General features: G+C 32.1%; 1 protein-coding gene across 12 annotated transcripts in view; it reads right to left on the reverse strand.

Moving 5' to 3' along the window:
• The window catches only part of OXR1 (oxidation resistance 1), a 484,414-nt gene that overhangs the window by 48,729 nt on the left and 419,760 nt on the right, over positions 1 to 15,925 (reverse strand). For all 12 annotated transcript variants that reach the window (XM_043879384.1, XM_043879388.1, XM_043879387.1 and 9 more), the window contains 3 exons: positions 12,469 to 12,576; positions 10,929 to 11,042; positions 3,521 to 3,673 (listed from right to left, as the gene is read on the reverse strand). In XM_043879384.1, the coding sequence (XP_043735319.1) occupies positions 3,521 to 3,673; positions 10,929 to 11,042; positions 12,469 to 12,576 (375 nt within the window). The remainder of the gene's footprint in view (positions 1 to 3,520; positions 3,674 to 10,928; positions 11,043 to 12,468; positions 12,577 to 15,925) is intronic.

Consider the following 15,925-nt stretch of genomic DNA (forward strand, 5'->3'; position numbering starts at 1 on the left):
GCTCACCTCCTCTAGAGCCAAGTGACCAGTTCACCTCAGGCATACACACTTACTGGCCTGTCCTGCCTCTGACCCATATTTTCATATAAATTGGTGGCTAGAAATCATTATTTGTGGAAAGCTTGCATATAACCAAAAAATCTAAGATATAATGAGAAGCTGAATCTCAAGGAAATAGCTAATTCAAGGAACAGAATTTAAAAACCTGAAAATCCTCAGAAATAGCTGCAAAGCTCTTGCATACATAAAACAAAAGACAGCACAAACATAGGGAAGTGACACTGAGCATCCCCCGCACAGGGCAACCTGTGGGGAAAAAAGGAAAAGTTACGAACGACTTCAATGAAGATAAAGTGTACAAAAATGGTCCAAATAGGAAGCAAATCTTCCAAATTAGAAAAAAGAAGTGAACAGACTTTCAAATGAATAGAGTCAATTCTAGTTAATAGATGAATAAAGTTAGAAGCTAATCACATTATCTGGAAAGCACACATTTCCTCATCCCAAAAGAAAAAACAAGGGCAAACAGAAGCTACAGGGAAAAACAAACATTTCAAACTGTACAAGGAGAGCATGCTTCAAGTATGAAGCAACATCAGATGTGACTGTTTTTCAACCATCGCCTGGAGAGTGAGAAAGGGAATCTGAACACTGGCACACGTGGATCAAGACTGCAGTCACGGAAAAATCCAATCATAGTGTTCAACTTTGCTATTCAGTGAACAGTGCTTAGATAATCATTACAGTGGAAGTATTAGCTATGGCTTTTCATTTTTAGAGTAAATCTCTAGGCAAAGCAGGGAAGACTTAATTATGGTCACAGAAGAGAATGGGAATATTAACCAACTTTGACAAGTACAGGCAACAAGTTGGCAGGTAGAGGGGAAGAAGTGGAATAGTGGTGTTATTCTCCTAAACAAGGAAGTTCAGATACTGTCTCTAGTTGAAAGAGTAAGACAAATTTAGGGGTTACATTTTTAAAGTGAATAAGGTAACAAACAGAAGAGTTAAAAATAGTTGACACAACCATATGTGGGAGGGAGGTAGAAAAACCAAGGAGACAGTGGAAAGTCAGTAGAAAATGCCTCATGTCATCAAGTTAAGAAACATTAAGAAAAGCCTATTATTAGGAAAAAATGGACTTAACCTCTAAACAGACATATAGAAAAGTTTCTGCCTCTGGGTTGGGGAAACAAAAGTTGAGAAGGGTGGGCATGGATCTACTGCTATTCATTATATGCCTTTTTGTACTAGTTGATCTTTTAAAGTGTTAGATTAAAAATTAAAACTTAAAAAAAATAAAATAGATAGCCAAAGCCCTACTGTATAGCACAGAGAATAAGCAAATGAAAAGATGCTCAATATCACAAATCATTAGGGAGGTATAAATTACATTACCATTAAAGACCAACAAGCCTAACTAAAATCTAAAACACTGACAACAGGGAATTCTGGTGAGCATATGGAGCAACAGCAACTCTCAGCGACTGCTGGCAGTAAAACAAAATAATGCAGCCACTTTGAAAGGCAGCTTGGTAGTTTCTTACAGAGCTAAATCCAGTCTTACCTCATGATCTACCAATCACACTCCTTAGTATTCAATCAAAGGAAGTAAAAATATATGTATATACAAAACCTGCATACTTATGTTTATAGCAACTATATTCCTTAAGTGTCTAAACTTGAAAGCAGCCAAGATGTCCTTCAGTAGGTGAATGGATAAACTGTTGTACAGTCACAGCAACAAAAACAAGTCGTCAAGCCATGAAAGACATGTTGTTGTTGTTCAGTTACTAAGTCATATCCTACTTTTTGTGACCCCATGGACTGTAGTCTGCCAGGTTCCTCTGTCTATGAGATTTTCCAGGCAAGAATACTGGAGTGGGTTGCCATTTCCTTCTCCAGGGGATCTTCCTGACTCAGGGGCTGAATTCGCATCTCCTGAATTGGCAAGCGGATTCTTTAGTGCTGAGGCAGCAGGGAAGCCCATGAAAGACATGGAAGACTCTTAGATGCATGTTAAAAGAACCAAGTCTGAAATTACTCAATCATACTTCAGGATTCTATAATAACTGTATGACACTGACAAATTGAAAAACTATGGAGATAATAAAAAGATAAGTAGTTTCCAAGGGTTCAAAGAAAAGGATGGATGAACAGACAGAGCACAGAGGATATAGGGGGCAATGCAACTACTCTGTATAATACTGCAATGCTGGATACATGTCATTATACATTTCTGAAAACCCACAGAATGCAGGACACAAAGAGTGAATTCTGATGTAAACTATGGAATCCCACTTTAAGAATAAGACAATACAGAAACCAAGTTAACACTAACCAAAAGGAAGCTGAAATGACTACACCCATAACCATCAAAGCAGATTTCACAGCAAAGAGTATTACCAAGAATAAACAGTTTTTCATAACTAAATGAATCGATTCATCTAGACAATTTAAGAATCCCAAACATTTTTGTACCTAAGCACAGCATTTCAAAATAACAAAATAAAAACTGATAGACGAGGAGGGGGGAAACAGACAAACCCACAATTATAGAGGTATTTCAACGTCCTTCTGTCAATAATTAATAGAACAAAAAGAAAATCAGTAGGGATACAGAAAAATAACACTCAACTTGACATAATTGATATTTATAGACTATTTCTCCCAACAACAGTTGAATACATATTCTTTTCAAGTACACATTTAACAAGTATCAAGGTTTACCACATTGTGTACCATAAAACATTAAGTTTTCAAATAGTCGTCATATGTTCTCTAACCACATGGAAAAACATTAGAAATCAGTAACAGAAAGGTATCTTGAAAAACACCAACTAACAAAGAAACTAAACCAAGAAACTTCTAAGTATTCCATGGGCCAAAGAAGAAATAAAGAGAAAGTAATGAATAAAAATACAACAAAACAGAACTCTGGATGCAGTTAAAACAGTACACGAGGGAAATTTATAGCACTAAACATCTATCTCAAATACTCATAGTTTATGAACTACAACTATAAATGGTTTTCATGTGTGACTTCTTAAGTCAGTATATGTGGATTTCTTCTGAACACTGTGGTACTTTTACTCTAATTTCCTTTGAAGACTAGAAGTTCTCTGCCTTAGAAAATCAAGAACTGTGGTATATAAAACAGATTCAAACTGGATTTGAATTCTGGCCAGGAGAGAGAAACCCTGCACTTGCTCACCTTTTCTTAAAAAGTTTCTTTTTTCCCCATGGTGAAGGAATATTTAGTCACTAAGTCATGTCCGACTCTTTTGCAACCCCATGGACTCTAGCCCACCAGGCTTCTCTGTCTATGGGTTTCCCAGGCAAGAATACTGGAGTGGGTTGTCATTTCCTTCTCCAATGGTAAAGGAAAAGAACTGCCTATTTCACAAGATTATTTTAAAATGATCACCATGTGCTGATACTAAAAATATAAATGCAAACTATCATATTTTGGTAATAAATAAAAAAGGATTACAAGTTTTTCTAAAGTGCTATTCCTTACCTTGCCACTGGTAATATATCTGCAATTAATTTTAAGAAATTTCTCAGTGAATGCTTCTTCCTCCTCAGAAGTTGAAGACACAACTCGTGCAGGTCGAATAGCAGTAAAAGCAGATGAGGGAGTTGCTTCTTTTGGGTGGACTACATCAGGAGTCTTTAAAAAAAGAAAAGATAAAGGCATTTCAGTGAACTAAATAAAACTAAGCACATTATTAAAGCCAAATGAATAGCTTTCCCCAATAAGTACTTTTCCCTTCTCATCATATTCTGAGGGAGATCAGCTCAAAATGTTTTTATTATTTTAAAAAAGGGAAAAAAGTCAACTTTTTTTTACATTTGGAAAAGATCTCCAGCACAGCTTAAACTTACATTTTCAATTACTTCTTTGATGAGAATATATTCAATGATGATATTTTTTACATATACATACACACACACATATATAAATCATCTTGAGAATGTTGAAAACTGTATCTCTTATATCGCCACCCTAAAGATACACACAATAGACACATACACATTCAGTTGCTCCTGAATCGAATGACTGGTCCTGATCATTTAATAACTCCCTCACGTGTTGGGAGCAGAGAAAAGGTGAGTGCTTGTCTGTGAAACCTAGGAATTCAGCAGAATCCATTCACTGAGGAACTTTTTAAAATTTCAAGCTATAATGAATTTATCAGTAACATTTTACAAGGTATTAATTAGTTAGATCACAGGTTCTTAACTTTTTTGATGCCATGAAGCATTCCCACAGTGAAGCCTTATAGACCTCCTTTACAGAATGGACTTTTTTTTTTGAATACTTAAAATAGAAGTTTACAAAGAAAAACAATTATACTGAAACACAATTATCAAAACACTTTTTAATTGGATATATAGGTATATATGCTTCTTTATTAATACATTAAATAACAAGATCTAGAGATGACTCTTATAATGATAATTTTGAAGTACATGGCCATAGACAACATTCTGTGATATCTACAACAATACTAAATTGATTTGAAAATATGTGAGTTCCGCTGGGGACAAAGTCACAGGTATGTCTGGTGCTTTTCTGTACTTTACTGTTTATATTCTTAATCCTTAAAAATGTTAAGATTTCACTTAAAATTTTTTATATCCAAGTTCGCAGAACTCATAGTTCTCCCAAAGATCAGTATTATGTACAAAAGTAAGATGATTAGACAGGTGCCTTTTAATTTCTGTTTTAAATACCTCTAACAAAAGCGTTTCATGTCTTATGAGTAAATTCACAATACCTTATAAAATAGTTTTCTTATAATAGCAAAGTTCTTCAGAGTTTTGAACTAAAACCTGCCACACTGTAATACCTAATAGTTATGACTTGTCCTTTTGAAATAATAAACAAGACTGCTTCTTCGTCAATCTCACAGACTCTTATATACTTGAAAAGAACTACCAAATTTTAACATAACTTTTCCTACTCTAATAAGTAGATCTAATTTTTTAAGCCTATATGAGGAAAGAATATTTAGACTTCCTTTCTAAATTTCATATGCCCTTCCTAAAATGGAGGGTTGAATCCCAAGCACTTGAGTAGATATTCAACAGACATAAGAACACTGTAAAACAGCTACCTTTAATATACTATAGCTATTTTTTTTAAAATCTAAAATGAAATTGTATTTTAATGCTACATGACACTGTAAATCATTATCAATCTTTTCATTTTATGATGCAAATTATTAACTTCACATTCATCCTGCTGTCTCTGGCAGTACTGTATCTAAGAGTTTTGTATCATATATAAATTCATTTAGCACAGATAATTAAATAAGGGACAGATGATAATATTAATTGGAACCTTTATATTTAAGTGTTATAAAAACCATAAGGCACATATTATTGCCTTAATTTACTTTTATTTATTTATTTTTTCCATTACCTTAATTTTTGAGCAAACTTACGCTTGGCCAAATTCAGTAACTTGTCCAATGAGTAAGATGAAGCTGAGATGAAAACCCATGTTGCCAACAAATCAACTAGTGAGCTTAATTAAAATACTATGTACTCTCCATTTCAAGTATTCTAAATGACTGTGTGCACAGGGAGAAAAAGTTAATACAAAGATATCAGAAAGTCCCCTGCAAGTTGGCACAAAACTACAAATAAAGTTTGTGATGCTGTTCACTTACTCTCAAATCAGGTGACATCATCATCTACTATATAACCGTATTATTCACAAAAACTGTATGTACCTTGTTACATTGTTTAATATTTCCCTTAAAAATAGACCTCACAGAACAATAGTTTGCTGTTGTTCCATCACAGTCTCAAATTCTATTATACAACTCAGTATCATTAGCAATCCCAATTTGTCAATGTAATCCTATTAAAAATAACACAGATTAGTTTAACAAATGCTTCAAGTACAGCACAAAAGAGTATTTCTTTAAAAGAAATCAAAATTGTTTGGAGGAATCATAATCAGACTTCATTTTAACTTACATACATACTGATGCAAAGCATTAGCATGTCTGTATTTCTGTGAATTTTTTTGAGGCTTATTTGAGTGCTTTCTGAAGCTTCTTTGTGCAATTTTGCTTTAGCCACTAGGGATGGAAAGATTCTTAAAAATATAGAATTAAAAACTATCAAGCCTCAATAATCACTTCAATTGTTCAAACGTGCAAAAGCAAAGCAATTTTATGACAAGTGACTCAAAAAGGCCATCTTTTTTTTCTGTACAGTACGATTAAGTATTATATAATTTGTAGACTATTACTATAAATCATTATCATAAGCTAATTAGCAACTACAAACTCTCCTTTTCCCAACCTGCCTTGGCTTTATTGAGGTTTTGCTCCTTAGTGACTGAAAATACACAGAAATGTTCTCTGGTAACACATAGGTTAAGGTATATAAAATTTGAGGAGGAAAAGCCATACGAGGCACAGAAATATCAACATTTTATTTCATACAACATAAATAATATAATCTAAAAGAAAATGTTATTTTTAAAGCAATGTACATTTCTTAACCAATAAATACGATGAGTACCATTTATTTCATATAAATTATTATGTTTAACTATCACTCTCAGAATTTATTTAAACTCTACTTCTTAAGAATTTGAGGCTCTTAAAACCAACATACAGAATAAAATACAAGTAAAAAATAAAAATATTAGAGTGAAGAAAAACTGAAATGCAATTTTATGTGCTGTACTTGGGGTTTTGGATCTGGCTTTGAACTTTTTAGCAACCAGGTTAAAAAGCAAAGAAGAATCAGTTTTTAAATTCTAATTATGAAAACAATGCTCCCATTCAGAATCTAGAAGAAAACTCTTACTCAGTAATTTAACTATTTATTTGTGATGTTACAAATATAGAGATTTCTTCTATATAAAGAACTGCTTTCCTAAAATCTACATGAATACTAAGTCCTACTATGAAGTTCTATGTTTTCACATATATCAATTGTGTTCTAAGAATATAAGACTAAGTTATAATTAGAACATCATCATTTTAAAAGCACATATTAGAAACTGTAACTCCCTAATAAACTCCTGGTTTTTAAATTACATTTAAAAGCACCAAAGCTAAATTATATTATACAATATGTCGATAATATACAATTCATGTGTTATTTATATATTTGGCATTTAGAGTTATTTAACTTTATTTTAATATAATATGTAACATAAGCTTATGTTTATTATATAACAAAGTATATGTTACATATTTACATATGAAAATTTAGATTTAAAAGCATGCAAGTTAAAATAATAATTTATATATATATATTATATATAATAGGTAAAATATACTTCACATATATATATTTTAGGGATTTTAAATTTATTCTTGGTTTAAATATATAACAGTATAAACAAAGACAGAGAGAGGAAGCAGGGAGTAAAGAGGAAGGGAAAGAGAGGGGAGAGGAATGTGACTAGTTTAAGGATGGCATATATGAGAACAATTTTTGAAGCACATGTTGTATTTAATCTCCTCAACCCACATTGATATTTCTAACTAAAATTTTTTTAACTTCCTGCCTGCATGGGTGCTATGACTTTAACATCTGTTTCAGGTATATAAGTTCAATATGTCAATGAATTATATGTGTTTAGTATGATTAAAATAGAGGGAAGTTTATTTTATTAAACATCACACATATTCTCAAGATCCCCAAAACTCTGTAAGAAATTAACATCACTCTTTTATATATCTTCTCATCTATACGTGAAGAAAACAGTCACTGAATGTCTTTTATAAAAAAAAAATGTTATTTGACTAGAGTTAGAAAATCTTCTACAGCTTCCTGACTAAACTATGTGATTCTCTTTAAATTTTATAAAAGGCAAAGTTATGGGTTCACTGTATCACCCAAGAAGATATGCTGAAGTCCTAACCCTCTTCCTCAGAATGTGACCTTATTTTGAAATCAGGTTTTCACAGATGAAGTTAAGCTGAAGTCATACAGGAGGAGTAGAGCGGACCCTTAATCCAACTTAACTGGTTTCTGTATCTGAAGAGGAGACCACTACGTGCAGGCACACACACAGGGAGAAGACAGCCATGTGACTACAAAGGCAGACACTGGAGTGACCTAACAAGACAAAGGAGGACAAGGACTGTGGGGATGCTAGAGGAGGCAAGGAAGGTTCCTCCCTCGTAAGGAGATATCATACCCCTGCCAACATCTTGATTCCAGATGTCTAGTCTCTAGAACTGTGAGGTAAATTTCTGATTTAAACCACCCATTTTGTGATCCTTTGTTACAGCAATTCTAGGAAACTAATACAGGCAAATAATTTTTTCAGATATAAAAGCAGAAGAGCAACATATTAAACAGTCCAGAGAATCTTATATTGGAAGTAAAGAAGAAACAAAGCAATACTTTTGTTCATCTTTTAATCATTCTAAGCAATACTTCTGAATCATCTGCTTTACTTTTATTTTTGCTTTGTTAAGCAATAATTTGCTATATTACTTCCACACAGCCCTTTACTATGAACTTTCTAGTTTCTACAACTTGTGACACATATATTTTAATTTTAAGATTGTATGTTTCAATCTCAGACAATGCGTACTGCTAATCTTTAAGCTTTAATCAATTAGTTCAAAAAGTGGTTAAGAATATAACCCAAAATCTGAATGCACACTGTCAGGGTTTAAATCTCAGCTTTACCACTCATTAAGTATGCGATGCATATTAATTACTCATTCTCTCTATGCCATAGCTTCCTCAATAATAAATGCATAGTAAGTACTTTTAAAACATTAACAGTAACTGCAGCAATATAATTGTTTATGTTTTAAAAGAAGCTTTTAGTGTGTCTAAATTAATATTAATTTTATATTAATATTAATTTAAATAAATTAAAATATTAAATTTATTAATATCAATACTTTATATATTTTCTCCTGTAAGACCCTGTAGGCCTCCCATAGAATCTCTCAGAAGTATTTTTTCAAAATTATATTTTCTTACTACCATGAAATATAATTTGAAAATTATATTCCTTAACATATTAGAAGTACTCTTCTTATTTTTCACTTAGAGTACACTAAACAGTGTTTTATATTAAGGAGAATACCACCTAAAAGGATGAAGAAGGATGTAGAATGGGTCTGGAGGGAAAACCAAACACAGCTAGGCCAGGTGCTTATCTCCTAAGTTTGAGGTTAGGCTTAGATGGTGGTTCTTTTAAATTGCTTAGAATTTTACCTGACACATAGTAAATTCCAGCTCTTTACCATATGTTTACTCTCGCTTTCATTCTATCTTCTTCCACATTTCTTCATCAGTATATGAAAACATGAGGGGGACTGTTTGATAATTCCCAAAGATTATTATTTTATATAAAAATATTTTAAAAACCAGAGATCCTTTATGGTAATAACATTTTAGCCTTATAAATAAGTCGTTAAAAAGATGAACATTCAGGAAACCAGTAAGTGCATATTAGAAATATAAACTTTTGACAATTTATGGGAAAACATATTAAAAACTAATAAACAATATTTGAATTAATACAGATGAATTACATCAAATAAAACATAAGATCATAAAATCCTTGCTTCTAAGAAACTTACACACAGAGTGTGGGAAATACACATTCAATAATTACAATATAGAGACAGAAGCACTTGCGATATTGTGTATAAAAAGTCACACGGGAATATTATCTTAGAGGCTGGTAATGAATATATTTCTAGCTTTAAAAAGATATGACTAAAGTTTATAAAATTACTGTTCAAAAGAATTATTTCTGACGACTGCCCACAATCAGACAGTAGGTGATGACTATCACTTGGGTAAAGGGAACTTCAAGAACTCATGTTTCTTATCATTTTCCTGGATTCATCTCAGGGAGAAAGAATTTATTCATGACTGGTCATATTAGAGGACACTTTGGGGCCACCTTTGACAGAAGCTCAGACACTAAAGGTTAAAAATGTTTCACGGCTTTATGGCTCTTTCCCTCTCTTTTACCAACATGGCAAAGTGAAGAAGACAGCATTTTCATGTAGGTTTTATTGCTCTCTTGTTGAACTTCAGCACTCTCTTCTCTTTGATCTTACGCCTTTCAATAAAGCCACTTAGTAGGCAGATTTGGGTTAAAGTAAAGGACAAGAAAAGGACCCCACAGGTTTCTAGTCAGGCAAAATGCTACAATGAAGCTTTTCACAACTTTGCTTTAGAATACAGAACACAAGCTAAATTAACCTAACCTGAGGTTACACTACTCTCCTTTGTCATTGCCCCTTATGAATGCATCTCTTTGTTAAGGCCCATGAGAAAATGGTATGGCCATGTTCAAAAAGGTATTCCTGCATCGTTTGGTCCAGTAATACCTATCATTAGAACCTCACTTCCATTTTCGATGATGAGAATAAATGTAATATATTCCTTTCATGGGCTTCCCTGATGGATCACACAGTACAGAATCCGCCTGCAATGCAGGAGACCTGGGCTTGATCCCTGGGTCAGGAAGATGCCCTGGAGAAGGGAATGGCTACCCACTCCAGTATTCTTACCTGGAGAATTCCATGGACAGAGGAGCCTGGTGGGCTACAGTCCATGGGGTCACAAAGGTACAGTGCTGTCATTTTTATAAGATAGCCAACATGATATTATATGGTTAACTTATTATTTATATTATCATTTAAATTATTATGATATTTATAAATTATTATATGATATTTATAAGAGGGCTGAAGAATATCTTTGGATTACTACCACTACTAACAGTAAGTTAATTTAAGTGGTCTGATTTATTAAGAATGTTTCACTTTAAAAATTGGGACTTACAAATTTAATTAACAAAATGAGGTAAAATTTTATTCTAGCCATAGTCAAACTAAGATTAAATAGTGATGATATATACACAGTGCCATTTCTTGATAGCTTTGTAAAGAAGGGAAACTTACAGTGGTCTTCTCAAATTCTGCCTCGGATGATGTTGGTGACAGAGGACTTATGGGGCTTAGAGATGGAGAGCTCTCAACACTGGAGACATATTCAGGATCAGGAACATATAAAACCTGAAAGAAAACATTCACATAAAGACTCAGTCAAACTAAAATATTAATAATCAGATGGTGTTCTCTAAGAAAACACCATTAACAATATCCTTCAGAAATAAATTTTAAAAATTAAAACCTTCAGATTAAAAGTATGCTTATTACTGAAATAATCTTTAACAAAGTTTAAAAAGATTCAAATTTAATTTAGATAGATTTGATAACACAGACTGTGGGCAACAGTGAAGGGAAACAATGATCCTTATAAATTATGGGTGCTCCTCTTAAAGGACAATTTGGGAACAGCTAGCAAAGTTTAAAATGCACACATTCTTTAACTGAGTCATTTTATGTCTAGGACTTCACTTTACAGATATACCTGAATATAAAGAAAAAGATACAAACAAGAGTGTTCCTTACAGCAGTGTTTACAATAGCAAAAAAAGCAGAAAATCTAAAGTTTACTGTGCTTAGTTAAATCATAATATGAGCACACCTTGTTTTATTGTGCATCACCTTACTGTGCTCCACACATACTATGTATTTACAAATTGAAAGTCTGGGGCAATCCGGAGTCAAGCAAGTCTATCAGTGCCATTTTCCAACAGCATTTGCTCATTTTCTGTCTGTGGGTTACAAATAGGTAATCCTTGCAGTATTTCAAACATTTTACTACTATTATGTTTGTTATGTTGATATGAGATCAGTGACTACTGCAAAAAAAATTATGACTCTCTGAAGGTTCAGATGATGGTTAGCATTTTTTAGCAATAAAGTTCTTTCAAATTAAGGTTTAAATTAAGGTATATACTTTTTTATACATAATGCTATTACACACTTAATAGACTACAGTGCAGTGTAAACATAACTTTTATACACACTAGGAAACCAAAAAATTCTATGACCTGCTTTACTGTGATATTTGCTTTACTGCGGTGGTTTGGAACCAAATCCACAATATTTCCAATGCATACCTGTATACTGGTATACAGTGCAACATTCTAGATACATGAGAAAGTCTGAGACTGAGTTGTGCATAAATAGAACATTTTCCCAGATGAAAATTATTTTTTTAAAAAAAAGAAGAAAGAAGGGCTAGAGTATTTTTGGAAGGGTATACAAACTGGTAACTGGCTGCTTCTGAAAAAGGAAAACTTTAAGTCTGAGATAAACTACCCTTAAAGAAGTCTGAATTTTTTATCATATACATGTACTGCTTTGACTATTTCTAAAAGCTCTTTAAAACTATATATGAAAAGACAATTTAGTTCTTTTCAATGTATTAAAAATTCACATGGATGTAAGTGACATTTAATCTCTTCTAGAACCAATATGATTTGTTCAAAGTAAACACAAAATTATTCTTCTTAAATTAACTATATTGCAATGGACACTCTGTCTTAACAACTGAATACTTCTAACCATCAATGCATTTAGAAAATGATACCTGTCCAGTAACAACTGCTCGGGAGAATAATTTATTTAACTGAACAAGTTCGTTGGGCGTTGTATCGAATTTCAGGGCTATACTATTCAAAGAATCCCTTGATTCAACCTGTTTAAAAGAAAAAGAAATTACTGTTAAAAGAGAAAATCTAAACCATAAGGTTTAATCATCACTAATATATCTACGGAACAATCTTACATTTGATTAGTAAGTGGTGTATTTCCATCTTTAGAGATAGAATAACTTGAGAAATTTTGCGTTTGTTAACAATTAGTCTCAACCTATTATCAGAGTATATGCTTTACCATCATACATTACAATTACATGTAGTTCTCTACTTCAAGCAATTTCAAAATACAAAACATAATTTACAAAACACAAGTGATTTTTATCTTACAAAAGCTTTAAAGCAATATACTATAGTTTCTAAAAATATATATAACTTTTATAAAGTAATTTTACTTTAGCAAAGTGTGTTGTATTAAACTTAAAATGTCATTTCTAGTAATCTTTATGTACCTAACCTGTTATTTAAATGGATAAATTAGAAAATACATTCAAACCAAAGCTGAGGAATGTTTATAATCAGTATATCTTACAGAATCATACTTATAGAAATCTTAAATTATGAGATTTAATTGCCAATTATCCTGAAACAAAAAAGTCATTTGATTGGTCAACATATTCCTTTAGAATTCTCCATAAAGAAAGCATTATGAGAGCTCTGCAGAGAACAAAATGAAGTGCAATAAAATAGCTTTACTGCATAAAAGATTTACAATCTAGTTGGAAAATAAGAAAGACAAAAAAGATTATGTAAAAGATGAAAAGCAGTTTAAATGAAACAACAAACACAACAAAAGCTGAGTAGAAATAAAGCAACATATTTGTTCCTAAACATCCAAGAAAGGTTTTATGGAAAAGATTTAAAGCTAAATCTTGAAGAAGGGGTATGAATTTGAGAAGTAGAGAAAAGGGAAAAGAACATTCAAAGTGAAAACAATAGAACTGACATATCAGAGACAGAAAAGTTACAAAACACATTTGTGAGAGACTGTCTCTTCCACCTAAACCATCCAGAGTACACTTATGAATTTAGGATTTTAGGAAGGGAAATAACTAGTTAAATCTCAAGAAAGGATGATATTAATAGGGTATTTTGAATTAGACTGTAATAGACTTTGAAAAATCAGGAAAAGTAGATATGAATGTGGGGGGGCTAAAAATATCCAATAAATATATACTTTCCTTTTAAGGTTTGTAAAACCAAACTGATGCCAAAGACATGAATTAATATAGTTCTGCTCCCTTCTGGGCAAACTTTCTCATCTATGCAATGAGATGGTATGTCACTTACTTTATTGAGATTATGTAAAAGCTCTCTGTAAACCAATTTTACTTTGCTGTAACATCTGAAAATTTATAAAGTTACTTTCTTTCATATGAATTAATGCACATTTCATCTTCACTATTATTACTAATTGGGGTAATGCAGTAATTAAGAAAAACCCACCAATATAAAGCAATAAAGTTACGTGGCTGAGAGGCATCTTAGATTTGTGCCAACAGGTCTAGGATTAATGAGACAAGAGAATCAATGCAGAAAAACCAATATAATACTACAGCAGTAGATCATCTTTAAAGTAATAAAAATGTAAAGAAAGATTAAGGTGTGAGATTTTCAAATAAGACTCAAGAGAATATAGGAATGGATTGAATGAGGTGGTAATACAGTAGCAGTTGTAGAATGTCACAGGTGTGAATGTTAATGAGCAACTGATGCTAAATCCAAAAATGCCAACCTGGATGAACAACAGATTAATGGTAAATGGAATAAAAAACTAGGCACTGGGCAAGGATGAAGAAAGAATTGGTAAAAGGTTTTCTATAGTTTGTTAAATATGAAGTTAGTAGTAAGAAATGCAAGCATCTAGAAAGGTAGAAATAGAACAAGGTTTGGGTCTCACTTCAGATAGTAAAGTTCTTAAGATTTTTGATTAATAGAATGGAAATGAAAAAGTGAAAAGATACAAGGGACCACTCACATTTGGAATCAACAAGAGCAGAACAACCAGCGAAACAGGTGTAAGATACAGTATCCTGGGAGATTTGTTCCAGCAGTCCCACAGATATAAAAATCCACAGGTGCTCAAATCCCTTACATAAAATGGCACAGTATTTGCATATAGCCTACACATGTCCTTCATATACATTAAATCATCTCTAGGTTACTTATAATACTAATACAGTGTAAGTAAACAGTGGCCAGTAAGGGAAATTCAAGTTTTGCTTTTTGGAACTTTCTGGAATTTTATTCCCCAAAATATTTCGATCCATGGTTGGTTGAATCTGTGGATGCAGAACCCAAGGATAAAAAGGGTGAATTGTAACTGCAAATTTCAATTAACCTTTTCTCCAAAATAACGGTTCTTAATTTAAATTTCAATTTGCAACCAATAACACAAGTTTTATTGAATTACGAGAAAAAAAATCGGTAAGCTCTTGAATTCAAAACCAACTGAAATTTCATAATTCTTCACAACCACGTGATTACATATGTAGACAATGAAATGCCCCATGCCTACAGTCTTATGCCTTAATGAAACATCAAATTACACTCCTTAAGAGTTTACTATCTGAATTTATATTTTTAGTTTCTCAATCAGGCAGAGAAGGTATGAGCACATTCAAGTTTAGAATACGTTTAAAAGAAGATTCCTTTGATAGTAGTAAATACATTTCTACCCTAAATTATCTCATTTTAAACCTTTTAAAAATACTTACAATTTCAAACTGGCAATTACACAGTTTATGAAAATAAAGTGTAACTCAAGGTTTTGATACTTTGCTCAATTTTTAGAATTTATAAAAAATAATCAAGACTCAAGCCAAGATTGGAAGGCTTTGTGATGACACAAATGTATAAACTATTTTCTTTTAATACAGCTATAACAACATATTAGACAAACTATACAGTTAAAATAACTGCTTTATAACATGTTAACATTATCTAACAACATTTACATTTAATCAAATAAGCAGCATACCACAGATTAGATTTCTCACTTTAGTTCTCCATAGTAACCAGAAATATGAAAAGCTGACTAAGGACATTTTTGAGAGTCATTTCTAGAACAGAGAAACTTAGCTATATATCATTGCAAATAATCAAATGAGAGAGGTTATTCTAGAAAATTAATATCAATTTGCTTTTTCCATATTCTGTCATTCTCATTCTCATTGCTGGGAATACAATGAAGATCACATTTTAAAAAAAGTAAGTGTCTCCCTAAAAGCTCAATCTAATAAAAATTATTGTAGCACAGAAACTTTAACTCCCAGTAAACTATTATTTTATTAAACTTTCTAGAATAATTACCTTCATATCACACTTAATAAAATTTGTCTTTAAGAAAAAAAAATTCTAAATACAATTAAAAACTGAAGTATCACTGTT

Source organism: Cervus elaphus, chromosome 21, assembly GCF_910594005.1.
Source record: "Cervus elaphus chromosome 21, mCerEla1.1, whole genome shotgun sequence".
Classification (NCBI taxonomy): Eukaryota; Metazoa; Chordata; class Mammalia; order Artiodactyla; family Cervidae; genus Cervus; species Cervus elaphus.